The following is a 26,612-nucleotide window of genomic DNA, read 5'->3' on the forward strand; positions in this document are numbered from 1 at the left end:
CAGTTGTAAATGTCCTATCCCATTTCCAGAAAGCTCTCAAACACCACCTCAGTAAATAATCAGAATGCCTCTGCTTCCTAGACATTACCTAACCCCGTATCTCCTACCTTATGTTCTTCAGCTTCTTTATCACACGTCTTCCGTCACATCTGTGTATTTCCCATCCTGTGTATGATCTTGTACATATATGTACACTTATTATTACTGTATTTGTTTTAACTGTACCATGTCTACACAAAGAACATGCATATTTGCCTCTAATCTGCTCCTTAATTTCAACGGTAAATTTTAATACTTACTTGTTTTCATTGTCTTCATATTTCTATCATTGTACTATGTTTTCCACATTGGAGCTGAACCTAAATGTGGTCCACATGAATCAGAACTGCACCCTGCTCAACAAATCTAAATAAAATATAACTCAGGTTCTACACATAGAAACTGATGAAAACCAGACTGCTTTGGAAACATATTCTATATATCATTATACAGGGGTCTGTGGACTTGAATCATATAATCACATGTTAACTGACATTAAGGTTAAACTGATTCAGTCTTACAACTGAAATAACTATTTCCAAGTGACTTTTCTTTGTACTGGCTTACTGGTAGAGTTGTACGGTATTATTGTATCAGTTCAAATGTTGTGGTACCGGCTCATAGTTATGCTCTTGCTAATAATGAACGGATTTAACTGTTGATATATTACTTTTCTGTGACTTAGTTAATCCATACACAAACTGCTACTTCCAGACGACTTATGCAGAACACTTACAGTCAAAAACTTACTGACTTCAATATTCCACGGTAAAATAAGGTCTCAGTGGAGAGCCGTATTAAATAGTTCAACTAAGCATTTCAACAGCGTCCAAGCTCTTACAGCAAGAGAATTTTACTTGCAGCCAAACAGGCTGCATTATAAAACAGTGTCCAGCTTACTGGTTACTTTAAGGAAATGGACATTAGTAATAAAGAAGAGCCTTCTTTTTACTAACTGCCTTTATAGGTATTTAACTGTATGGATTGTATTAACAGCAAACATTACCTTCACTGTTATTGATTGCATCATCTTCTTTATTTCTTACTTTCTTCTTTTCCTGTTGTTATACTTTCTCCCTTATCTTTTCTTGTAGATCTTTATTTCCACATTATATTCTTTATATTTTATGACTGTACACCTTATCTATGGATGATATAATAAGAATAAGTGTGGTATGGTGTGACCTTTGACTTCACCTTTTGTTTCACTAGTGATGGTGCACAACGGAGTGGACTCTTCTGTGCTGCAAGTGTCATCTGTGATTGCATCAAAGTGGAAGGGCTGGTAGATGTTTTTCAAGCAGTAAAATCAATCAAAAGGAGTCGTTCTCAGCTAATATCTGATAAGGTAAGCATCTTACAGACTATTATTCTACGAAAGAACTGTTGCTTTTCGTGGAATATAATTCAGTTTCTAGATGAGAAAAGTGAATCAAACTAGGTGCTACTATGATGTGTGTTGCAGAAAAACGAAAAATCACAACAATATGTCATTATGTTTTTGTCTTATTCAAGAAGTATCCATTAAGGGTGAAATGTTAAGTCATAGTAGGTTAAAGAGATTTAACAGAGTAATAATTACTGTAGTTTGCTGTTTCATCACATCAATTAAATTCTGAGACATTCCACTGCTAACAAAAATAATTATGAAAAATCTATTAGCCAGTGGGGTCACACATGAATTAATTTATTTTTTTTCAAATTATAAACTGAAAAATGAGAATCAATTGCTGATTTACTCGTTAATTCATGGTTACATAACTTAGAGTTGATTGTCTTGTAAAAAGTTACTTGTAGGTATTTTTTTCTTGTTTCATGGATTGTTTTATCTAATTTTAGTTGCAGCAGAGTAGTTCTAGAGCGTATATTGAAATGGTATATAAATCTAGGATACTGTATCCCATTACCCAGTTTTATGGTACCAGGGCTCCTTCTGCTTGATGGCTTAAATACCCAGGAATTCTGTATTCCTAGGCATGAAATGACTTAGTATAAATGCTAATGGACTTAATTAACTCATCAAGAAATGCAGGCTGCGCACGTGGGTAAGGTCACAACTACTTGATTTCCTTGTACTCTAGGAAATACATTTACGTGATTAAGAACACACTCCTGCCTGGAGATACAACATTGTAGTAAGAGGTGTGGTGCTGTTACCTAAGAAGTAACTTTTTCTATACCAGGGTGGAGGTAGTTGGGGCAGTGTTTAATATTGGACATACCCTAATCACAATTGTAAATCCATATCTATATGCTGCCATGGGAGTTAAGCATGCTGGACCACATTTCAGTTACATACAAGATAGAACTAGAGAAGCATGAATTCTCAGAGGTGATTTCAACTGCTTTATCTCCGCAATTGACACCACTGCCTGTAATCCTTCATACCCTTCAGCATTAGCTAAGTTATAATGTGAGGATAAAGGATTTTTCCTTAATAGATTTGAGATCTACTGCTACTCAACATGCCAGTACCTGCACAGACTGCTTTCCCTGCTTTAACACCTTCAGTAGAATAGACAGGATCTAAATGGATAGGGGGCTACTTGATTCTTATATAGTGCTTATGACCACCCCATGCCCATATTCTGACCATGAGGCTTTGCTCTCTCATTTTTTTTAAAACATCCCTTAGTTCTATGTGCTGGAGATTATCCTCATACTATGCTAGAAGGCCATATTCTTCTACATTCTTGCAAGATGTCACTCAGGAATTTGTTACAATACATGAGTGCAGTGAATCCCCTATACATATACTATAGCATTCTAATAAATGTTTCATTCATGCTAGATTATGGATGTGGGCCACCGTGATATGGAAAACTTGGCAGAAAGACCTATCATCATTGCAAAAAGAGTGCCAGCAATTTTCCAGGCCCCACAGGTCTTTATCCATCAGGGATAACCTCAAAGAATATAGGAATAAGATCCAGACTATTATACATCACAAAGCAGAGATAGCAATGGACAGGTGTTGCCTATAATATCATGAGGTTCCCCTCAGGTTTATTCTAGGTTAGCTAGAAAGTGTAGAGCCAATGCTTCTCAGATCACTCCTCTTGCATATAAGAAGGGAGACTCCAGGGGATATTTTTTGTCCCACAGGTGCTCGAAATTTTTCACCTCTCTTTTCAGTCATTATGCAGGGACTCTGCCCCGCAAAGCATACTGTCTTAATACAAAAGCTGAACAAGATGTTTCTAAATTTCCTAGACTTTTGGATTCAGATCAGGAGGCCTTACAAATCCCATTCACAAAGGATAAAATATTTGCTTCCATCAGGTAACTAAAATAAACAAATCTCCAGGCCAGATGGCCTCCCATTGGAAATATATAAACACTTACCCCCACCAGCCTTTAAAATTTTGTTCCAAGTAGTTTTATCAGTGCTCAAAACCCACCTAGCATTACCCTCCTGGAAGCAATGTTTATTAGTCCCTTTGTTCAAACCTGAAAAAGATCCCACACAACGTATCAATTACAGGCTGGTTTTGCTTGTAAATGTGGACAGCAAGATATATGTGGCTGCATGAGAAATGCATCCATTGTCCTTGCTTCCCGAATTATCCAAGTCCCAATGGGTTAGTTTTGTAAGAGGGTATAACATATTATATGTCACTCAATGGATTGAGCAAAATAAGGCTTTAGGCACTCCAAAAGCATTATTATCAGTAGATGCCAAAAAAGCTTTTGATAATGTCAGATGGCCCTGTCTTTTTCAGACTTTAAAAGCTTTCTCATTTCCTGCTTTTGGCTACAATGCAATCTATCCACCAAGGCTCAGCCATAGTAATATGCATAGATCCATATTTATCACAAGCTCTCACAATATCAAAGTGAGTTATAAAAGGCTGTCCCTTTGTTGCTTTACTACTTGACATAGCCCTTGAGTCATTGGCTGTGGCACTTAGAATAGCCTCTGCATTTGTCTGCAGTTCTTCACAGTGCATCTGAGTGGAACTGGCACTTTATACAGTCAGTCCCTTAATCTTTCTTCCCTTCCCTGATAAAACTCTCCCAGTTTTCTGGGCAATCCCAAAAGACTGTCAACTGGGTATAAAGGAAACCCACAAAATTCACCCTCCTCACTTTTAATTTTACCTTCCAAGCATCTACCCTTAAAACTTATGGGCTCACTTGCACCTCCTCAGCCATCATCTTCTTGGATGTTTGGCACTGACCAGGAACTTAAAATGCAAGAAAATTCAGTAGATCTTTTCTGAGCATATACAGTACTGGGCGAAGTGGGGCCTACCACTGGAGTTAAGAATTATAGTTATAAAAATGGGTCTCTATTGTAAACTTCTTTGCATTATGCAAGCTTTGCCCATGAGAATTCGCCACAGAGCTTAATGCTAAATGGAAAAGGCAAATAGTACCCTTTTTGTAGTTTCCAAAGTCTCCCAGGGACCCACAAAGCCTCTACTATGCATCCAAGCAGCATGGTTCCTAACCAGTTGCTCACTGAAAAAGCATCCCTGATCCATTGTGTTATAAATGTATCAGTCACCTGATACCCCACCCAGAGATGTTCAACTAATTCTCTCTCTGATGACCTCCCTTACAATACTAATTGACCATGCTTCAGGTGAGATCCCAAAAGAGAACATTATGCCTTTGACCATGATTATGCAGTATTTTGAGACATGTCACATGATCAGTACTTCCCAATAAATCAACACTATAAAGTATGTTTCAGTGGCATTTACATGGCTTATTGACAAAAATGAAGTCTTTGCTTTACTTGTTTCCCCTTTGGTTACCTTTGCTGGCTTTATCATTGTATCTTTATCCTTCTCACTTAAACAATAGCTAAATCATGGCATTTATTTTACCTTTCACCTATTTTCCCATGATATATTCAAATCCTTTGAGTCTGTAGTTTATGATATTTCCTCCCCCAAAATTGTCAATTTTCTTATTTACTGCTATCATCTCTGATACATGGCAAAATCAATCTAAGTGCTCCAGCTCCAATATTGACTAACCACTATACAAGTATATTACTAATATGGCACTGGAGTACCCATAACAGTAAAGTGAGCTCTCATTTCTTCATTGTCAGCTGTGTGAGAGTACCTCCCTTGCAGAGCCCTATGTGAAATAGATAGGAACAGAGTTATCTGAAGAGCAGTTACTTGCTATCTTTAGCTGCCCTTTTGCACGACTTCATTCCCCAGATAGAGGTCGTATGCTTAGAGAACCCTGCACTGGGTATTTATTACTCCTGAGTTATTATTTAAACAAAGCTCTACAATGGAACCTTGGTGTTGGACATGTAAGGATAAAGCTGATTTAGCCACCTGGCCTCATATTATATGTAAACGTGCCACACTACATTCTTTTTGTGATCAGTTTTAGGCACATTCTGAACATCTTTCTATCTCCGCAAGTGGATCAGGAAGGATTTTGTACTGTATGGGTATTGTGCAGATGTATATAGGCAGTTTTAAATATGATTAACATGTCTGTAACTGTAATGCCAGGAGCTGTACTGAACAAGTGCCACATCTTCTTGTACATTTCATAATAAAGGTCTCAATTTACTTGTAGTCTGATAAAGGTGGTTATTATGTCATGTTGAAGTTAGGAGCATACAGTGGAGGTAGGCAAATATAGTCATTTTACTGAAACTGTCTGAAATCACAGTGTGTACGAATTGACCCAAACTGTAGGTGAAGATTGCAAACTGAATACTCAGACTTATGTAACTTTGAAGAGTGGTTTGCACTTAACTGTCATGGATAATAAACCACAGAGCCTATTTTCTTTTAAATATTTGTAATGATTGCTAGCAAGGCTTCATTTTTTTATGAAGTTTAATTCAGAATTTTAACAATAAGCAATAATATTGTTGTAGACTACAAAGGAACATGAAACTAGGGTCACTCACTCCAGGGATGCTAACCTATCCTCTGACATGAACAGGTCATGCTGAAGAGATAGAGACATCTCCCAGAAACTGACACTTCTCTGGAACAAGCTTCAGTTCAAGTAAAACAGAGCCCCTCCCTGACCCTCTTCAAACACAACCTAGATCAATGGATGGCTGACCACAAATTCACTTTTGGGGTGGTGCTTAAGTCTCTGCTGGACAGAAGATGTTATTATAAACTACCATAGACCCTTACCTCAGCAAACTTCACTCACCCAACCACCAACAACTGGGATGACTCGGGATAAATATGGCTAGGCTTGTAAGGGTTCTAGGACCATTAGCCTAGTACCCTTCTGTTAACTTATGAACCTATGAAACCATAAACGTAATAGTGTTACATATAGTAGTCAAAAGCTGTAGGGTTAGGATTTTTATGCATGATTTTTTATTTCATTTTGTTTAATGGGATAATCATATTGGGCATAGGTCATATAGCATTGCATCAAGCATGTAATTTAGTTTATGTGTATCACAAATTTTATTATCACAACCCTATGTTATAGAAGGGGTGACATGATGGCAATATTTATGGCGTATTCATTTCAAAGGCATGGCAGTGTGCTGGTTGTACACTTCGCAATACTGTGTTTTGAGAGAATAGCTTGAACAAAATTGAGAAAAAATGTAGAGCCAATGTGTTTGTGTCCTTGTTGTTCATGATTGTTTCATGGTTAAATTCCATACTGGTAGATGATTTCCTTCTGAATAAAATAAGCAGTCAATGAATAATTGTCTCATGATGCTTGCCAGTCCTGCCTTCCTCCTGCCGAAGGACTTTACAGCACTCACCATCTTAGGTACTGCTACTTCAAAAGAAGATTTGGGATTTTTCTATGCTGTGCTCCATGCTCTCTCTCTCTCTCTCTCTCTCTCTATCCCTCTTTTCTTTTTGAGTCATTGGCAAGCATAGATGCATGAGGTCAAAGATACTCCAGAAAGCGACAAAAAATACTGGTTATCCTCTCTGAATCACTGAAAAACACATCCTAAATCTACTTGGCTTGCCATCTACATATTGAGTGTCAAACCATAGTGTTTCTAAGCTGCCTGAAAGTTAGGACAATCTCTTCTGGATCCAGGGATAATTCAATCACTTCATATATAATTCAATTACGTGAAATGTGTTTAGTCACTATTTTGAAATGTATTACTGTGAGTGGCTAAAGTATATAGGTTTATAGGTTGATAGATTCATTACTGACTGTTAGGAGCATAGTCAGCACAAGTAATATTATTTGATCTGATGTTGTCAATTTGTATTTGTCCCTCAAGCCTTGGGTTTGAATCCAATCCTCAGATCTGACTTGGTCACTTCTACCAGCTCATGGATCACTGAAACTCTCGAGCTCCTCCCTTTTCCATAATAATCTCATCCATTGCCTTCAAATATGGATGTGGTCAGACAACTTTTGAACTGTCAGTGAGAATCTATTATATCTTTGTAAGTTTGTTTTTGATACCCTTGATGGTTCTTACATCCTTATAGCGTTTTTTCAGTGAATTATTTAATTACTTGTGTATTCTTAAATACCATCTATGGTATTTCTTCTTAGTGTACTTTTTGTATACCTAAATTTACCCTTGTTAGTATATTTTTTCTCTTTCTTTCCTCTTAAAAAATCTTTCTCTCTACAAATAGTTTATTTTTCACTGTAGATAAATGTCTGCGAAACACCCTAGTTTCCAGAAATGTATGGCCTGTGGCCAAAAAATACCTTTGTCGAACACACATTCCAAATGCATGTATTGTTTAGACCCAATGCATATTGACTACAATTGTGATATCTGTAAGGCCTTTAACCATAGGGCTCTTATAGACAAAAAAACAAACAAGCAAACAAACTGATTCTTAGAGGTTTGCTCCCCCTCTAAATCTGTATCAACATCATATGGAGCTCAAACCCCAAATAAATCTGATAAAAAGGACTCTAGGAAGCATTTTCCAGATCTAACTACTTCCTCTGCTCTGGGCTTTGAACTTCTTCAAAATTATCTAAGACTTTGGATCTGAAGATGAGAACAGAAAAATCTCCTTGGATCTGATCACTGCTGTAGGCCCAGATCCAGTTTCCTCTAGGCTACCTTTCTCCTTCATGAAGTAGTCTCAGAGGTATTACCACTCAAGACATTTGTCAACAGCATCTTTGGCACATTCTTCCAAAACAGCAAAAAGGATGAAATCCAAAAAACAACACCAAGACGAGAATGCAGGAGGATCGAAAATAATTGTTTACAATGTCCTCAACTTGGGCTGGCTCCAAAACAGTTCAAAAGCCACATAGTAGTGTAAACTAATTAATTTTATTCCAAAGTTACAGCACAAGACCCACAAAGGAAGTCACAATAAAATAAAGTTAAGCAAAATTAATTTGTTTACACTGCTACGTGGCTTTTGAACTGTTTTGGAGCCAGCCCAAGTTGAGGACATTGTAAACAATTATTTTCGATCCTCCTGCATTCTCGTCTTGGTGTTACATTCTTCCAAAAGTCTGACTGAAGCCAACCTGGACAGGATGATGAGGAAGTTTCTCTTGATGCAGATTCAAATGAGGCTCCTCCTGGCTCCGACCTCATCGGGTCTGGAGACTCTTACTAATACTAACCCCCCACTTGTCTCCTTCTCTGATCCATCCACTGGTTTCAGAGTCATTGTGTCCAACGATTCTGGAGCGCACATCAGATATGAAGATACTGGTATCTTCAAAGCTGGTGGCATCTCTGAGTGGACTGGTACCAATCACCTCAGAGGTGGATAACTCTTGGAGCCATAGCATTGGCTTAGGATCTGAGGTGTTGCAATGAACTCTGTCTTCTCAGAGCCATCAGTTTCCTTCTCTCTGAGGCATTCTTCATTTGAAGTACTGGAGAGAGCCTTCTCTGTTTCTAGAGCTCAGGCTTTTCCTCCTTCTTTGGCTCTGATTATCCTAGCCCATTCATCTCTGCATCTTGAGCCTCAACCAACTGTGCCACTGGGACAGCCAGTTCAAGTCAGTCACCAGGGTACCCAGCAGGGTATACTAATTTCATCTGACACTTCTTTGGAGCATCCCACAGAAAAAGTTCCTAGGATGACAAAAGTGCAAAAGGAGGCACCTGGTCTCTCCACAAGAGTCTGTCACAAAAGACACCAACTTTGATGAGGGGTAGGGTCCCCAAGATCACCACCCAATGACGTCTCATTTGGAAACATTTTGGAACTCCTAAAGCAAAGGGGTGGTTGGTCTCCCAACACCCTTCCCAAAAAAAAGTTCCTGGAGGCTGTTGGAGCTGGCCCACCACCATTGATTTGGTCTCTCGATGGACATGGAAGGAACCTGATACTGTTGAACCTATCCCCAACAGACCAGATAGGATCCTAGCACCACTTAATGGCAGAACCTTTTGGTGCAAGGGACTACCAGTTGTTGTCATGGTTGTAGTGGCAGCCATGAAGAAGGAACTAGGCGGAACAAGGTTCCTTTGTCCACCCCCACTTATTTGGCTCAAAGTGAAAGACATGCTCCCTAGGTGTTAGTAGGAAGGTAAAACTCTGTTTACTGTGAAGGGTTCAGTTTTCCACTCCTCAACAAATCTTTTCTAGGGAATCAATGAGATGGTCAAAAAATGTGGTTCAGGAAATCATAAGGTCCTTTCCAAGATCCATATGGAGACAGTTCCCCCAGGGACAGAGGGGGGAACTCTAATGGAAAATGCCATCCCTGAGGCAGAAGAGGTGCACAAAACCAAGGATCTAGAGAAGCTTCCATTGGCAGCTCCTATCAGCACTCCTAAAAGGGGGCCCAACTTTCCATTGATGTAGGTGGTCAGGGGTCTTTTATCTCTGCAGCAGAGTTCCTGGTTAGAAATTACAAAAGATTCATGGATGTGTAGCATATTATCCAAAGGTTATATAATAACATTTTTTCCATCCACCTCCATTGATTTCAAAGAAAATCCTTGATGCTCCATGCAGTAAGAGGGAACTAGCAACATTAGAAATAAACAAGTTGCTATAAAAAGGGTCATCCAAGAAGTCCCCCCAGACCAGAAAGAGTCCAGAACTTAGTCAAGATTATTTTTAGTGCAAAAGAAAACAGGGTACTGGAGACCAATTTTAGATTTCAGCAACCTGAATCAGTCATTTCACTATACAAAGTTCCAGATGGTCACTGTTCAGTCCATTCTACCTTTTATACACAAGGACAATTGGATGTACTCCATAGATCTTCAGGAGGCATACTCTCACATCAATATGAACAGGTAATCCAGGAGATATCTACACTTCCAGCTAGGAGCCAGTCATTACCAATTCATAGCTCTGCCCTTTGGTCTCACCACAGCACACAGCATTTTCACTAAGTGTATGGCAGTAGTGATAGCTCACTTGAGGCTGCAAGGATTCTGGGTGTTTCCATATCTGGACAACTGGCTCATTACCACTCTGACCAGTCATCATTTCATGCTAGCCCAAGATTATGTACTCCAGTTGTGCTTCTGCCTGGGAATTTCTATTAAACACAAGAAATCTCATGTAGAACCAACACAATTTCTGGAATTCATAGGTGCATCACTTAATACAGTCACTCAAACAGCGTGTCTTCCTTGAGCCATGATTCAATCTATTCAGTATCAAGTCAAAAAGTTCATTTAACATTCTTCTCTCAGCTTGACTGATCCTCCAAGCTTTGGGTTCAATGTCAGTGACAATCATTCTGATACCGTTGGCAAGATACCATATGAGAATTCTTCAGTGTACACTCACAACTCAATGGTCCAGTTTTCATCAGCCATTGTCCAGTCAGATCAAAATAGCTCAAGCTTGCAAAAAGGATCTCCTGTGGTGGATAAACTCCTCCCAAGTACTAGAAGGTCATCCCTTTGTTCTCTCCCAACCCAAAGCTATAGTGTCCACTGATGCATCCCAGATCAGGTGGAGGGCACGTCTTGGGAAGGACAGTCCAAGGCATGAGCCTTCCAGAAGAGGCCAACATGCATATAAATATCCTGGGGATGAGAGCCATCCTCCTAGCATTGCAGGCCTTTCAACACACTCTCCCCACCAGGACAATTGCTATTCAATTAGACAATATGTCATTAGTCTGGTACATCAACAAACAAGAGGGAACTAAATATTACCCCATTTGTCAAGAAGCAGTGAGAGTGTGGCAGTTGGTGATCTCATCCAATTGATTTCTGATAGCAATGAACATTCAGGGAAAACCAACCTGGTTGCAGACAAGTTGGGCAGGTGTATTCTGATGCCTCACAAGTGGTCTCTCAACATGAAGGTGCTGGAGAAGATATTCCATTGATGGGGCAAACTGTGCTACAACCTCTTCACATCTCCTCTCAACAGCAAGTGCAGTGGGTTCTTTGTGCTCATCGCCCCACCAAGGGAGTCACCAAAAGATGCTTTTCTTCATGATTGGACCACTGGTCTCATTTATGCCTATCCCCAGTTACCCCTAATTCACAGATTTCTTCAGAAAGCATCTCAATTAAAGAGCACAGCAATCCTCATTGCCACTTATTGGCATCTTCAGATTTGATTTCTCTTTCTTTGTCCTCATCTTCTTCACCCTCCATGGACTCTGGATCCAACTCCAGACCTACTGTCTCATCTGACAGATATAATTCACCCAGACATTCCAGGCCTAAGGTTGATCTCATGGTTTCCTCCAGTTCCATTGATTAATAGAGAAAGCCCATGCTCTCCTCCCCTGTCCGTCACATTCTTTTATCATCCCACAAAGTTTCCACTAACACACTTTACAAAAGCAAATGGAAAAGTTTTGTCATTTGGGTGCAACAAAAAGAATTAGAATTTGAATTTGAATTAGTAATGGTAGTTCCCATCCTGCAATTAGTGTAAGACCTTTTTAAAAGAGGAACATATTTAGTTCCCCAACCTGTCATAACCTCCTCTTTCAAAGGATTAATAATATTGTCAGGGTAGCCTCGTTCTGAAAGAAGTTGGTGCACATATTCCAATTCATTGAATGAATCTGTCTGCTCTGAGGTCATCCTGGCTATCCTGACCAAATTGCAGGATGGGAACTACCATTACTAATTCAAATTAAAATTCTAGTTGTGAATTAGGGATATAAACCCTATCAAATTCACAAATCAGACAAACACCTTATTTAGTTATTACTTACAACCCAGACACTTGTTGGATAAAAAAGACTATTAACAATGTGTGGGAAATGTTTAGGAGAATGCCCAACAAGTTAGATATATTTAATAAAAAATTAACATACAGTTTTAGAAGGAATTACAATCTTAAGGACATGTTTGAGAAAAGTGGGCAAAGATTGGAAGTTAAGATGGATCACATCAAGGAAACTTTTGGGTGTGGGTGGTGTTCCCAATGTGCCTTTATTGCCAATAAGGGTAACTTGTTGCTTTTCACAATACCCTTTACATTAAAGGCCACTGGTCACTTTACCTGTTTTAACAGAGGAATTGTATACCTTGCTTACTGTACCACCTGTTGGGAATATTATGTTGGCAAAATGGAACGAAATTTGAGACAAAGGATATATGAACACACATATGATATTATTTGGAAAAAAGAGACCAATGCACTATTCAGACATGTTTTACAATGTAGGAATCATCATCATCATCTTTCAGCTGTTCCCATTAGGGGTCGCCACAGCGGATCATCTGTTTTCATTTCTTCCTGTCCTCTGCATCTTGCTCTGTCACTCCAACCATCTGCATGTCCTCTCTTACCACATCCATAAACCTATCTTAGGCCTTCCTCTTTTCCTGTTACCTGGTAGCTTCATCCTTAACATCTTTTTCCAAATATACTCAGCATCCCTCCTCAGCACACGTCCAAACCAACATAATCTTGTCTCTCTGGCTTTGTGTCCAAACCTTCCAACCTTTGCTGACCCTCTAATATACTTATTCCTAATCCTGTCCACCCTCGTTACACCCAGTGCAAATCTTAACATCTTTAACTCTACCACATCCAACTCTAACTCCTGCCTTTTTGTCAATGCCACTGTCTCCAACCCACATAACATAGTTCGTCTCACTACCCTCTTGTAGACCTTCCCTTTCACTCTTACTGGTACTCGTCTGTCACAAATCACTCCTGACACTCTTCTCCACGCACTCCATCCTGCCTGTACTTTTGTCTTCACCTCTCTTCCACACTCGCCATTACTCTGAACTATTGATCCCAAGTATTTAAACTCATCCACCTTCCCCATCTCTACTCCTTGCATCCTCACCATTCCTCTATCCTCCCTCTCATTCACACACATATATTCTGTCTTAGTCCTGCTGACCTTCATTCCTCTTCTCTCTAGAGCATATCTCTACCTCTCCAGGGTCTCCTCCACCTGTTCTCTACTCTCACTGCAGATCACAATGTCATCTGCAAACATCATTGTCCACGGGGACTCCTGTCTGATCTCGTCTGTGGATCAGAGCTGATCCTTGATGTAATCCCACCTCCACCTTAAACGGATCCATCATGCCCACCGCAGACTTCACCACTGTTACACTACCCTCGTACATATCCTGTACCACTCTTACATACTTCTCTGACACTCCCGACTTCCTCATACAGTACCACAACTCCTCTCTAGGCACCCTGTCATATGCTTTCTCTAAGTCTACAAAACACAATGCAACTCCTTCTGACCTTCTCTGTACTTCTCCATCAACATTCTCAGAGCAAACATCGCATCTGTAGTGCTCTTTCCTGGCATGAAACCATACTGCTGATCACTAATCATCACGTCCCTTCTTAACCTAGCATCCACTACTCTTTCCCATAACTTCATGCTGTGACTGATCAGTTTAATCCCACTGTAGTTACTACAGCTCTGCACATCACCCTTATTCTTAAAAATTGGTACCAAAACACTTTTTCTCCATTCCTCAGGCATCCTCTCACTTTCCAAAATTTCATTAAACAATCTCATTAAAAACACCACTGCCATTTCACCTAAACACCTCCATGCTTCCACAGGTATGCCATCTGGACCAACAACCTTTCCATTCTTCATCCTCTTCATAGTTATCCTTACTTCCTCCTTGCTAATCCATTGCACTTCATGATTCAATATCCCCACGTCATCCAAACTTCTCTCCCTCTCATTCTCTTCATTCATCAACCCCTCAAAGTACTCTTTCCATCTGCTCAACACACTTTCCTCACTTGTAAGTATGTTTCCCTCATTATTCTTTATCACCTTTACCTGTTGCACATCTTTCCTAGCTCAGTCCCTCTGTCTAGCCAATCGGTACAGGTCCTTTTCTCTCTCCTTAGTGTCCAACCTTTCATACAACTCTTCATATGCCTTATCCTTAGCCTTCACCACCTCTCTCTTTGCCATGCACCTCATTTCCTTATACTCCTGTCTACTTTCTTCATCTCTCTGACAATCCCACTCCTTCTTTGCCAACCTCTTTCTCTGTATACTCTCCTGTACTTCCTCATTCCACCACCATGTCTCCTTGTCATCCTTCCTCTGTCCAAATGTCATACAAAGCACCTTTCTAGCCATCCCCCTTACTAGCTCTGCTGTAGTTATCCAGCTATTTGGTAACTCTTCACTGCCACCCAGTGCCTGTCTTAACTCTTCCCTGAACTCCACCTCACAATTACCCTTTTTCAGTTTCCGCCATTTGATCCTTGATGCTGCCCTCACACTCCTCCTCCTCCTCTTGATCACCAAAGTCATCTTACAAACAACCATCCTATTCTGTCTAACTACACTTTCCCCGGTCACCACTTTACAGTCTCCAATCTCCTTCAAACTGGCCCTCCTACATAAGATATAATCCACCTGTGTAAATCTTCCTTCACTCTTGTATGTCACCCTATGCTCCTCCCTCTTGCTAAAATATGTATTCACCACAGCCATGTCCATCCTTTTCTCAAAATCCACTACCATCTGATCTTCTGCATTCCTTTGTTTAACACCATACCTACCCATCACTTCCGCATCCCCTCTGTTCCCTTCACCAACATGCCCATTGAAATTTGCTCCAATCACCACTCTCCCTCCCTTGGGTACAGTCAGCACGGCTTCATCCAACTCACTCCAAAATTTTTTTTTCTCGTCCATCGCACACCCAATTTGTGGAGCATATGCACTAACAGCATTCATCATTACACCATCAATTTCCAGCTTCATAAACATCACTCTATCCAACTCTCTTTTCACCTCCAAAATACTCTTAGCATACTGTTCCTTCAGGATAACTCCTACGCCATTTCTTCTCCCATCCACACCATGATAAAACAATTTGAACATACCTCTGATACACCTAGCCTTACTCCCCTTCCATCTGGTCTCTTGCACACACAATATACCAACCTTCCTTTTGTCCATCATATCGGCTAGCTATCTCCCTATACCAGTCATACTGCCAACATTCAAAGTTCCGACCCTCACTACCACAGTCCTAGCCGTTCTCCTCTCTTCCTGCCTTCATCTATGCCTTCCACCTCCTCTCCTCCTTCAGCCAACAGTACACAATTTCCACCAGCACCCTGTTGGCTAACAGTACTGGTGGTGGTCGTTGTTAACCCAGGCCTTGACCGATCTGGTATGTAAATATTTACTGGTGTCTGCATGAATAATTTGACCAAGTTTTACGCCGGGTGCCCTTCCTGACGTAACCCTCCCCATTTATCCAGGCTTGGGACTGGCACAAAGAAATGCACTGGCTTGTGTATCCCCAGTGATTGGGCTGATTTTAAATTTTGGATGCTAGAGATGGTTCCAAAGGATGGTAGGGGGGTGACTGGGAAAGTAGACTGGGGTTTAGAGAACTTATATGGCAGCTACGGTTGGATGCAGCCACATTTCCTGGATTAAATGACCATATATCATTGACTCCAGCATTGAAACTTAGAGCAAATAAGTTGAAATACGGTGGAATAAAGTAGAGTACACACTACTTTCAAGTTATGTATCATGTAAGAGATCTATGGGACATGAACTAGTTTTTTGTCAGGCCATGACTTTTGACTATATTATACAATATCACAGATGTATGTAGATGCACACTTTTTTTACACTTTTTTATACTTTTTAAACTTACATACATGTATAATTTTTTATACTTACATTCATATATATTTTTCTATTTATATCTAACATATATACATAGGAATTTTGTATCTGTGTTTTATACTTTTCTTGTATTTATTTTGTATCAGTTTTGGAACTTGAACCATATGTTATATTTTGAGTACCTTTAATTGATTGGTATTGAGTTTTTCAACCAATGGGAGGACTTTTACTGTTATTTAAACCATCACTATTAGTGGTATTGTGATTCTGATGAAGTTTCCTAGAGGGAAATGAAAGCACTCAATCCTGTTTTTTGTTGAATAAAACTGAGTGGAATTACATTGTGAGACTGCGTTTATTGGGTTCCCTGGAGTTGCTGGAGACTGTCATGGATTATATATCATGGACAGAAGTAGATAAAAAAATAAAAAAGATAGCTGAGTGCACTAGGATAAAAAGTGCCCAATCCTGGTAGGCACACTGGTGCCAGTACTAGAAAACATGACAGTGTAAAATCTTCAAAACACGGAAACATTCTTACAATGGGGCTAGACCAAGCTCAGGTGGAGGATGCCCCCCCCCAAGAAAGTAGTAGTCCACAAAAACTGATAGGCCAAAAGGGAGCCCTAAAGATCATAGACTTGACTACTGATGATAAGAAAGAAATTATGCATTGTTACTATTATGCAAGAAGCCCAGAATTTCACAACAGAAAATATACAAAAAGATTGAGAGAAATTTAAAGAAAGAACAACACTTGCACAACAAAAATTGTCAGAATCTTCAAATAAAAAATTGTGTTCATTAATACAACAGATTTATGAAAAACATTATACAGACTAAGAATCCTTGGGCCATTTAGAAAAAAAGAAGTGACTAAGGAAGTGTGAAAATATAAAGAACAAAATCTAGAGATTTTTTGAAAGATACAAAAAAGAAATATGGACATGAGAAAGAAAGACGGATCTGGTATAGTATAATATTTATGTATAGAAGAAAACTAAATTAATCAATACAAAAAAGCAGCCTCAAAATATTCAACGAGAAATACAGGCAAAGGCATGCAAACATGAAAAATGTCATAATACAAATAATAAGATCAGAATGGTGCGGCGAAAGCTGACACACTCTGGCTAGGCTTATAAATGCCCTCGGGCAAGTAGCCTAGTAGCTACCTATGAACCTATGAACCTTTGAACAAAAAAGAGAATGCAGAGCAGAAGATTAGTAAAGTATAAGTTAAAAATAGAAGCTGAAGTTATGGAATATCTGCAAAGTGAAGGATTTAATGTAGAAAGTTGAATATCACAGCATTATGGAACAATGAGTCCCCCAAGTAAGGAGAGACAGGAGCAGGAGACATCTGAAGAAGAAATATGGACATTGGAAAGAAAAAGAGATTTAATATGGTGCAATATTTATGCAAAGCAAAAAGCAAAACTAATCAATGCAAAAAGAGCAGCACCAAAGATATTTGAATAGAAATACAGTCAAAAGCATCTGCATATATGGGAAATTTTACATTACTAAAAATAAGAAAACAAAGGAAAAGTAAAATAAAGCATTAGTAATGGACAAGTTAAAGAAATAGAAAATGTGATTATGGATTACCTCTTCATAGATTCGTAGGTTCATACTAGGCTATCTGCCCTAGGGCATTTATAAGCCTAGCCAGAATGTGTTTGGCTTTCGCCACCCATTTTAAATTTATTTTGCTATGCCCTTTTTCGAGGTTAGTATACTGTGCCTCTGTCTAACAGTGACACAGAAGTGATACCCGGGGTAAACCTATGATCTCCCATCCACTCATCAAGATTCCTCTTGAAGAGAGTCAATGAGGGACTCTGCCTAACCTGGACTGGGATTTTATTCCAGAGTGAAGGGAGCCTCTGGGTTATGAATCTGTCCCTCCGGCATGTCCTATTTATTTCAGTGCTGAGGTTCAAGTCTCTCAAGCGCGTAGCTCAATGGGATTTGGATTTTCTGAGGTGCAGCATGTCCATTAATTCCGGGTTGGACATGGCTTTATACATCAGGCACAGATCGCCTCTGAACAGGCGGTATGCCACTGAGTAGAGCTGGAGTTTCTTTAACTGGGCAGCATATGGCATCTGTTTGAGCCCTTTGATTCTCTTGGTGAGGTACTTTTGGGGTCTTTCCAGTTGCTGCAGGTGTCTGGTAAGGTACACCCCAAAAGGGGCATTGTACTCAATTATGGGCCTGATGAGGGATGAGTAAAGAGGCACGATGACCTCCCCTGACCTAGATGTGAATCCCTTCATGATTAGGTGGGCTATATAAAATGTTTTTCTAACCACTTTGGCTACGTGGTTGTCAAATGAGAGATTGCTATCAACTTGGGTCCCCAGGTCCCTAATTACTTCTTCTGTACTTAATGGATTACCACCTATGTGGTAATTTGTGGGCACTTCCTTTTTGCCAGAGGGGATGACTATACACTTTTTGGCATTTAGCTTGAGGCCATGGCTCTGGCACCAGTTGTCTGTTTCTATGAGGCCCTTTTGGAGGATGTTTGTGTCGGCTGGAGAGTCAATTATGGCACTCAGTTTGCAGTCATCTGCGAACTTGGTCAGCCACAGTCCTTCCGTGTTGGCCTGTACCTCCGAGGAATATATACCGAACAAGAGAGGTCCCAGGACTGAGCCTTGTGGGACACCACTTGTAACTGGTTTGGAGTCTGACATGGCTCCAGCAATTCTAACCATGTGGGTTCTGTTCTTGAGCCAGTTTGCAATCCATCTAGTGACACAGGGGTTTATATTTAAGCTGGTGAGCTTATCTATAATGCCTGAGTGGGCTATTGTATCGAAGGCTTTTGCGAGGTCCAGGTAGGCTGTGTGGACCACCATCCCCTCATCAATAGCCTTGGTGACTGTTTCAAAGAAATCAACCAGGTTTAAGAGACAGGATCTGCCCTTAACAAAGCCAAACTGGGTAGGATCCAGTGTCTGTAGGCCCCCAATATCTTTATTTATGAGGTCCATGATGATCCTTTCCATAGCTTTGCAGACCAAGCTAGTCAGGCTTATGGGGCGATAGTTTCCAGGATCCGTTGAGGCACCACCTTTATGGAGAGGGACCACTGTTGCTGTATGCCACTCTTTGGGCACATATCCTGTAGTAAGGCTGAGATTGAACAGTAATTTTATGTTTGGGTTTAGCTCTTCTTGGAGTTCATGTAGGACGCAGCCCGGGACACCGTCTGGTCCCATTGATGCTGTGTTTCTTGCTTTGGAGAGGGCGGCTCTTACCTGAGCATCTGAAATGTCAGGGGGGCAGCACTCTGCTGGGATAGATATTTGCCCTTTTGGTGGGGAGGGGGGAAGAAGTTTGCGCTGAACCTGTCAGCTAGGATGTCGGCAATGTCTGTGGGTTCAGTGTATTTCTTGTCATTTTGGACTAATTCTGAGCATATCTGGGAATTACCACCCAGGTTCCTAACATAACTAAAGAAATCCTTGCGATTATCCTTAGTGTCCTGTGCAATTTTTCTCTCGAAGCTGGCCTTAGACAATTTTATGAGTGCCCGTAGTTTTTTGCTAATACTGATCAGTGATGCCTTCCCTTTTTGGGATTTTGCTCTATCATTTACTAGCTTCCTCCTTCTATTGTATAGTTTGTTTATGGCTGAGGTCCACCAGACAGGATGTCTGCCTTTGGAGGATTGGGTGTTGGTTTTATTTGGGATCGCATGATCCATGCATTCCTGAAGGTGTTCATAGAATGCGTTTATAAAGGATTCTGCGGTCTGGGCCATATTTTCCACAGGCCAGGGGGCTTTGAAGGATTCCCCCTCAGTTTTGAGGAGTGTGAAATTTGCTTTAGAGAAGTTTTTCACTGTGGTTTTCTGGGCAGGGGGTGGGGTCGGGATGTGAATATCCAGTGAGATTAGTTTATGGTCTGATCTTACCAGTGAGGGATACACTTCTGGTCTGGAGCATAGAGTCCCCATGTTGGTGATGATCAGGTCCAGTATGTTTTCTCCTCTTGTGGGAGTGGTAACAAGTTGTTCCATAGCATTTGAGTTTATAAATTCTAGGAACCTTTGGGCTAGGGTGTTGGAGCTAGAGTAATGCTCCCAGTCTATGTTTGGGTAGTTGAAGTCACCTAATATAATGGTGTTTGGAGAGACCTTCATATTTTCCAGTGTTCTCAGGAAGGCTGAGTGGGGTTCCTGGGTTTGGCAGGGTGGTCTGTAGCAGGCTATAAACTGGAAGGCAGTTTTACACACTGTTAGTTGCACATGGATAGTCTCTGATGCTTCGTGCTTTGCCACCAACCTGGAGGTGTGGGTATCTTTGATGAATATCGATACTCCCCCTCCTTTTGTGGTTCGGTCCAAGTTTTGGGGCTGAAAAGCATGGTATGAGGTATAACCTGGTAGTGCTGGGGTGCTCTCAGAAGCCCTGAACCAGGTTTCTGTTACTGCACAGATATCGATGTTCTCCATGCTAAGGAGAGTTTCGAGTGCGTGCATCTTGAGGTTTAGACTTCTGGCGTTGAGTAGCATTACTCTTAGTTTCTTATCCCTTGTGATACCTATGGAGGTGGGTTTGTCTTTTGTTTTGAGCCTTGCCTAAAAAAGGCACTATGGGGGTAGCAAGAGCCTTTGCCAATATCCGAAAGCCCAGGGGTGACAGGTGCAAGCCGTCCCTAGTGAAGCATCGTGGCTTGTCGAGCATATCATCCCAAGCTGACAGGCATTGGATCCCCTTTGAATGACACCAGTACTTAAGCCAATTGTTGAAATTGATCATCTTGCCTTCATATTGTGGCATCATTCTTGGTGAGGGTAAGATGCTACTCAAGGTCAGGGCATACTGGCCTGGGCTACATGCTCAGAGAGCTCCTTTATGTCTCTTTTCATGTAGTCCAGGGAGGTACGTCTCAGGTCATTCACACCAGCATGGAAAATGACTGAGTCATATGTGTACTTGCCTTGGAGTGACCTGAGTGCTTGTGTTATGTGGTGGATCCTAGCGCCCAACAGGCTGCTCACCGTGACCCTCTCCTTGTTCAGCTGGTGAGCGGGACGTCAGTGTGCCTGACAATAGAGTCACCTATTACAAGTGTATCAGGTGTGTTGTTTAGTCTTAAGGGCTGTGACTGTTCGGCACACTGGCTTTGTGAGATATGTGTTGCACGTGTTTTGTTTTGGGGTAGCGGTTGCTTGGGTGTCTGCTTTGGAGGTCTCTGCTGCTTAGGCAGATCTTTATTTAGAGCCTCCGAGTATGTTTTTGTGTGATTATGTGTTTGGTTTGCTGTCGTGGTAGGTCTATATGAGACTTCAATTGTAGTGAGTGTGGTTTCCTTCTCCTCCTGACTGGTTATGCCAGTACTGAATTGAGAGAGCTTAGCCTCCAGTTTGGCTATATGGTTGCATCTCTCACATGTGTTGGAATTTGTTGGGAGGAGGAGAGGGTTGTCTGTGTACATGAGGCAGTTATAACATTGCCTCAAGATTCCCAAATTCACCAGCTGGACCGGAGAGGAGATTGACAACTGACCTTTGGACATGCTAGAATAATATTGGGAATTCCTTAATAATTGAAAACAAGGGCCAGTGGGGAGTGAGGGTGTAGAGCTTTTAATTTTTAGTGCCGACTTATATAATTGCTTTAGTGAGCAAGTGCCAGGTAACTTAAGTGCAATGTGTTACAGGTAACTTAAATACAAAAACGACAAACAGTAACTTTCTTTCAAGTGAAACAAGGAAATAAGTACAGTAAGCAATGCAGATATGACTAGTGATCCACAGAAGCGCTGAGAAGCCGCGTATTAGGTGGAATTAGTGTTCCAGGGAAATAACAAGCAAACAAACAACAAGCATATAAACAAAGCTAGATTCAGCAGGCCTGGATCTAGTCTATGCTACAGCAGACAAGGTGTACCAATTTCAGTAAGATACAGTTCAAATATTTAGGCACTATAAACCTTTAACCAGAAATTCCCAGCTCAGAAGGGCAGAGTCCAGCCTCTTCTCCCACAAGAGTGCAGACCACGAACCTTCTTAATGTAAAATAACTGGCCTGAAGCCCAAGTGCTTAAACCAGAGCTAATACACTTTAAGAATAACAGACACTGGGCTCTCAATCAGCAGTTCCTAACTTAGAAGGATGAAAGCTACCTGTCCTGCCACCACAGTGCATGCCAGCAGTTCCCAACTTAGAAGGATGAAAGCTACCTGTCCTGCCACCACAGTGCATGCCACAAACCTTCCTAATGTAAAACAACTGGTCTGAAGCCCAAGTGCTTAATCCAAAAGACTTAGAATGACAGCTACACTTTAATCAAGTTACTACCAAACAGTAATAAATACAATTGAATTCGTTAGAGAATGCCTAGATTAGTGCTCAAGTTACACAAACAAAACTAGATCCAGCAGGCCCGAATCCAGTCTATGCCACAGCAAACAAGGCGCACCAACTTCAGTAAGAAGCAGATCAGATATGCATGCACTATAAGCCTTTAACCAGAAATTCCCAGCTGAGAGGGGCAGAGTCCAGCCTCTCCTCCCACAAGAGTGCAGACCACGAACCTTCTTAATGTAAAATAACTGGCCTGAAAGCCCAAGTGCTTAAACTGGAATTAATACACTTTTAGAATAACAGACACTGAGCCCTCAATCAGCAGTTCCCAACCTAGAAGGATGTAAGCTACCTGTTCTGCCACTACAGTGCAGACCACAAACCCTCTCAGTGCAAAACAACTGGTCCGAAGCCCAAGTGTTTAAACCAAAAGGCTTTGAATGAGTTACACCAAGCAGTAATAAATACAATTGACTACTTTTAAGATGATGCAAAAGTAAAATAAAGTAGGTAGAAACACAAGTACAGTAAAAGCAGATTCATTTTTTTTTCTGAACAAGTGCTGAGATCAAAGAAACAGATTTGAGTGCTGAAACTAGAAAACTGGCTTGTTATAAGAAAAAAAAACTAAGCTAGAAGGCTTCCCTCCAACACAGAAGGGCTTGGGGGCTCAGAAGCCTACAAATAGTCTATACCACTTAACAGGAAAGGCAGGAAACAAGCTTAAATTTTTTTTTTCTGTTTCCCAGATGCTCTCTTTGAACACAGTAGGAGTGCCTGAAATCAGAATATGATCTCACTGCACTCAGTTGAGTGAGCAAATGAGATAGGCCCAGAAGGAGTATCCAAACACAAATTTACAAGAGGAACGGGCAGTTTCAAGGCCACTAAGATTAACACCAAAACAAAAACAGGGAGGATGGGTGGGACTAACTGAAGAGCAGAGTCAAAACTTCCAATTCAGTTAATATTCCTGCAACACAGTCAAAATCAATGTAAATACTGTATTTTTTTGAAAAAAAAGTGCAGATGAAGGTACTTAAATTCTCTTATACGTCCAGTTGAATACAGCAAGTTCTTTGCCAGCCAAAGCTGAGGTTTTTAAGCAGAAAATATTTCACACTGTACCACTTAAATAGGCAAGGACAGGAAATCAAAGAATGTGGCTACCCCCACACCTGTAATTACTAGCAAATAACAAAATTCAGCAAACACTGACTAACTTCCAATTCAGTTAATATTCCTGCAACACAGTCAAAATCAATTTAAATACTGTATTTTTTTTGAAAAAAAGTGCAGATAAAGGTACTTAAATTCTCTTATACGTCCAGTTGAATACAGCAAGTTCTTAGCCGGCCAAAGCTGAGGTTTTTAAGCAGAAAATATTTCACACTGTACCACTTAAATAGGCAAGGACAGGAAATCAAAGAATGTGGCTACCCCCACACCTGTAATTACTAGCAAATAACAAAATTCAGCAAACACTAACTTCCAGTTCAGTTAATATTCCTGCAACACAGTCAAAATCAATTTAAATACTGTATTTTTTTGAAAAAAAGTGCAGATAAAGGTACTTAAATTCTCTTATACGTCCAGTTGAATACAGCAAGTTCTTTGCCAGCCAAAGTTGAGGTTTTTAAGCTGATGTGAAGATTTTGTGTAAAAAAATCTACCACTGATAACATCACAGCAGGATAGAGCAATGCATCCCCACCTTAAGGAGAAACTAGTGGAGTTGGAAACATCTGATCAGTTGCCATAGGAAGATACTTTGGAGCTTTCCATAGGAACACAATACAAAAGTTCAGCTGGAGTTGCACAACCGGGGAAGGAACAAGACACTATGGCAACTCTGACCCAGTCAGTGCTGTGGAGTGATAGGCCAGTGAGTTCCCATAAAAAAGAGCAACGGATGAGCCAGAATGAAACTGAAGAGAATTTGGTACAGGAAAATGCTCTGGAACGTTCTGTAGAATGCCAGCAGGAAATAGAGAACAAAGAATGTGTCCTCAGTTTAGAAGAGAATGATCTAAGAGAAGAGTTGCTTGATTTAATAGAGGTGAACAAACATATTAAGATCAATGAAAGAAATAGATTACAGAAAGTCAGTAAAACCCAAGAAGTTAGAAGTTTGATCAAACAAATTAACATAGTAATTAAGAGTGTTCATAGATATTCATGCGATATAACAAAAGTAAATAGGATATATTACTATGAAATGAAATTAATAACAGATAAAGTCTTACCCCAAAAACACAGGGCAGTAAGGGAAAGGAAGGGGAGAAATAAAATGCCATCATGTCATTATCGAATAGGAAAACTGTAAAGAAATTAAGACAAGAAGAGTCACTCTTAGAATAGTATAGAAGAAGGAGCAGATCAATAAAATACTCAGAAAGATAGACATGATAAAAGCAATGCACAGTATCAGAAGAGATCAGGATCTGTATTGCACTATTGCAAATAAAAAAATTAAAATATCAGCACAGGCAGAAAAATGTACAAGATATGCAGATAAATACAAAGGAAAAGTACAAAATAAGCAATTTATTGATGACCCCAAACAGTTTGGGATGCAATGCAAAAGGTATTGAAGCACCACCAAAAAAAGAAGAAATAGATAACATTTTGGAGAAATATCTATGAAGATCCTGTGGAATGTAGCAAAGTTATTGAATGGATAGTACAAGTAAAAGAAAGAATAAGAAGTTCAAATGTACAGGATATGAAATGGGGTGAAGTAACGGCCAGAGAGACTGAAACAAAACCCCAGGCCAGATGCAGTATCTAGCCTCTGGCTAAAAGTATTAACATCTTTACATGAAGATTTAACCATGAGTACGAACTATTTGTATGTGCACCCTGAACAGACACCAATCTGGTTAACAACAGGAAAAACAATGCTCCTACTTAAGAGAGAACTTACAAGCTATCCTAAAAACGATAGACTAATAACTTGCCTTCTGTCAACATATAAATGATTCACTGGAATTGATGCTGACAGAGTTTATAGTCATTCCGAAGAAATCTCAGTCATGGTAATAGAACAAAGGGGTGATGAAAGAAAGCCATATGGAAAAAAAGGATCATTTTTTGTAAATAAAGTCCTAATGGAAAATTGTGAAAAGGTGAAGAATCTAAGTATGACATGGGTAGACTACAAAAAAAAGCATTTGACAGTATTCCATGTTCACAGATAAAAGAGTGCTTAAAACTGTATAAGATACATCTTATACTGATCAATTACATTACAGCGACCATGAAACAGTGACAATCCACTTTGCAGTTAAGCCATGATAAAGGACAAATTATTATTCCAGGGATAAAAATTCAAAGGGGGATATTCCAGGGTGACTTTTTGTCACTGCTGCTTTTTTGTCTTGTCCTTAACCTGTTAAGCTGTGTACTTAAATTAAGTTATGGCTACAATTTGGCTCCCAGAAAACTACACAGTGTAAGGACATCTCATCTTCTTTTTCTGGATGATTTAAATTTGTATAGTTCATCATATGAGGAACTGAAAGCACAACTACAAGTGGTCAAAACTTTTTCAGATGATTTAAGAATGTCATTTGGTCTTGTTAAATGTACAAAAGCAACTTTTAAAGCAGGAAAGCTCAACACCAAGAAAAAATCAGCCTGAGACAGAAATGTGATATAAAACAACTTGAGGGAGTATATAAATATATGGGAACTGATGAAGGATCAACAACAAAACATGAACAGATGCAAATAAAACTTAGGAATATTTTAGAAGAGCTCTGACATCTAAGAACAATGTCCAAGCTATAAACCAATTTGCTCTTCCTGTTCTAACTTACAGTTTTGGAGTGATTGACTGGTCCCAAAAGATATTGGATTGGTGGGACAAGAAGGATGCTTCATACTTATCAATTGATTTATAAAAATCAGTGTATACCAGGACTATATATTACCCTTTCTGAAGGAGGTATGGAGTTCCTCAAAATTGATTATATTGTATAGATCTGCAATCGCAGGACTGCATACATATCTGTTGACCTCACAAGACCCAAACATAGTGAAAGTTTTAAAACATGAGGAGAATAAGTCTAAAATGGCTTAGTTTAGCAGAAGCATATCGCTGTAAAGTGGGAATAAAAATCAAACCAGAAATAGATAAAAATCAGTCAGCAACTGAATGTGCCAAAAAAACAAAAGAAATAATATAAGATAAAGGATTAGATGAGAAGGCAAAAAATGTGAAAAATCATAAATATAGTTGCAAGTACAGAAAACTCTTGGAACAACCTCATGTTG

The 26,612-nt window shown here is 40.0% G+C and overlaps 1 protein-coding gene across 2 annotated transcripts in view; it reads left to right on the top strand.

Annotated features, from left to right (window-relative positions):
• The window catches only part of LOC122806395 (receptor-type tyrosine-protein phosphatase U-like), a 1,549,454-nt gene that overhangs the window by 1,493,073 nt on the left and 29,769 nt on the right, over positions 1 to 26,612 (top strand). For both annotated transcript variants that reach the window (XM_044076762.1, XM_044076771.1), the window contains one exon: positions 1,252 to 1,387. In XM_044076762.1, the coding sequence (XP_043932697.1) occupies positions 1,252 to 1,387 (136 nt within the window). The remainder of the gene's footprint in view (positions 1 to 1,251; positions 1,388 to 26,612) is intronic.

This window comes from Protopterus annectens, chromosome 1.part1 (genome assembly GCF_019279795.1).
Source record: "Protopterus annectens isolate FY-2018-M chromosome 1.part1, PAN1.0, whole genome shotgun sequence".
NCBI lineage: Eukaryota > Metazoa > Chordata > Ceratodontiformes > Protopteridae > Protopterus > Protopterus annectens.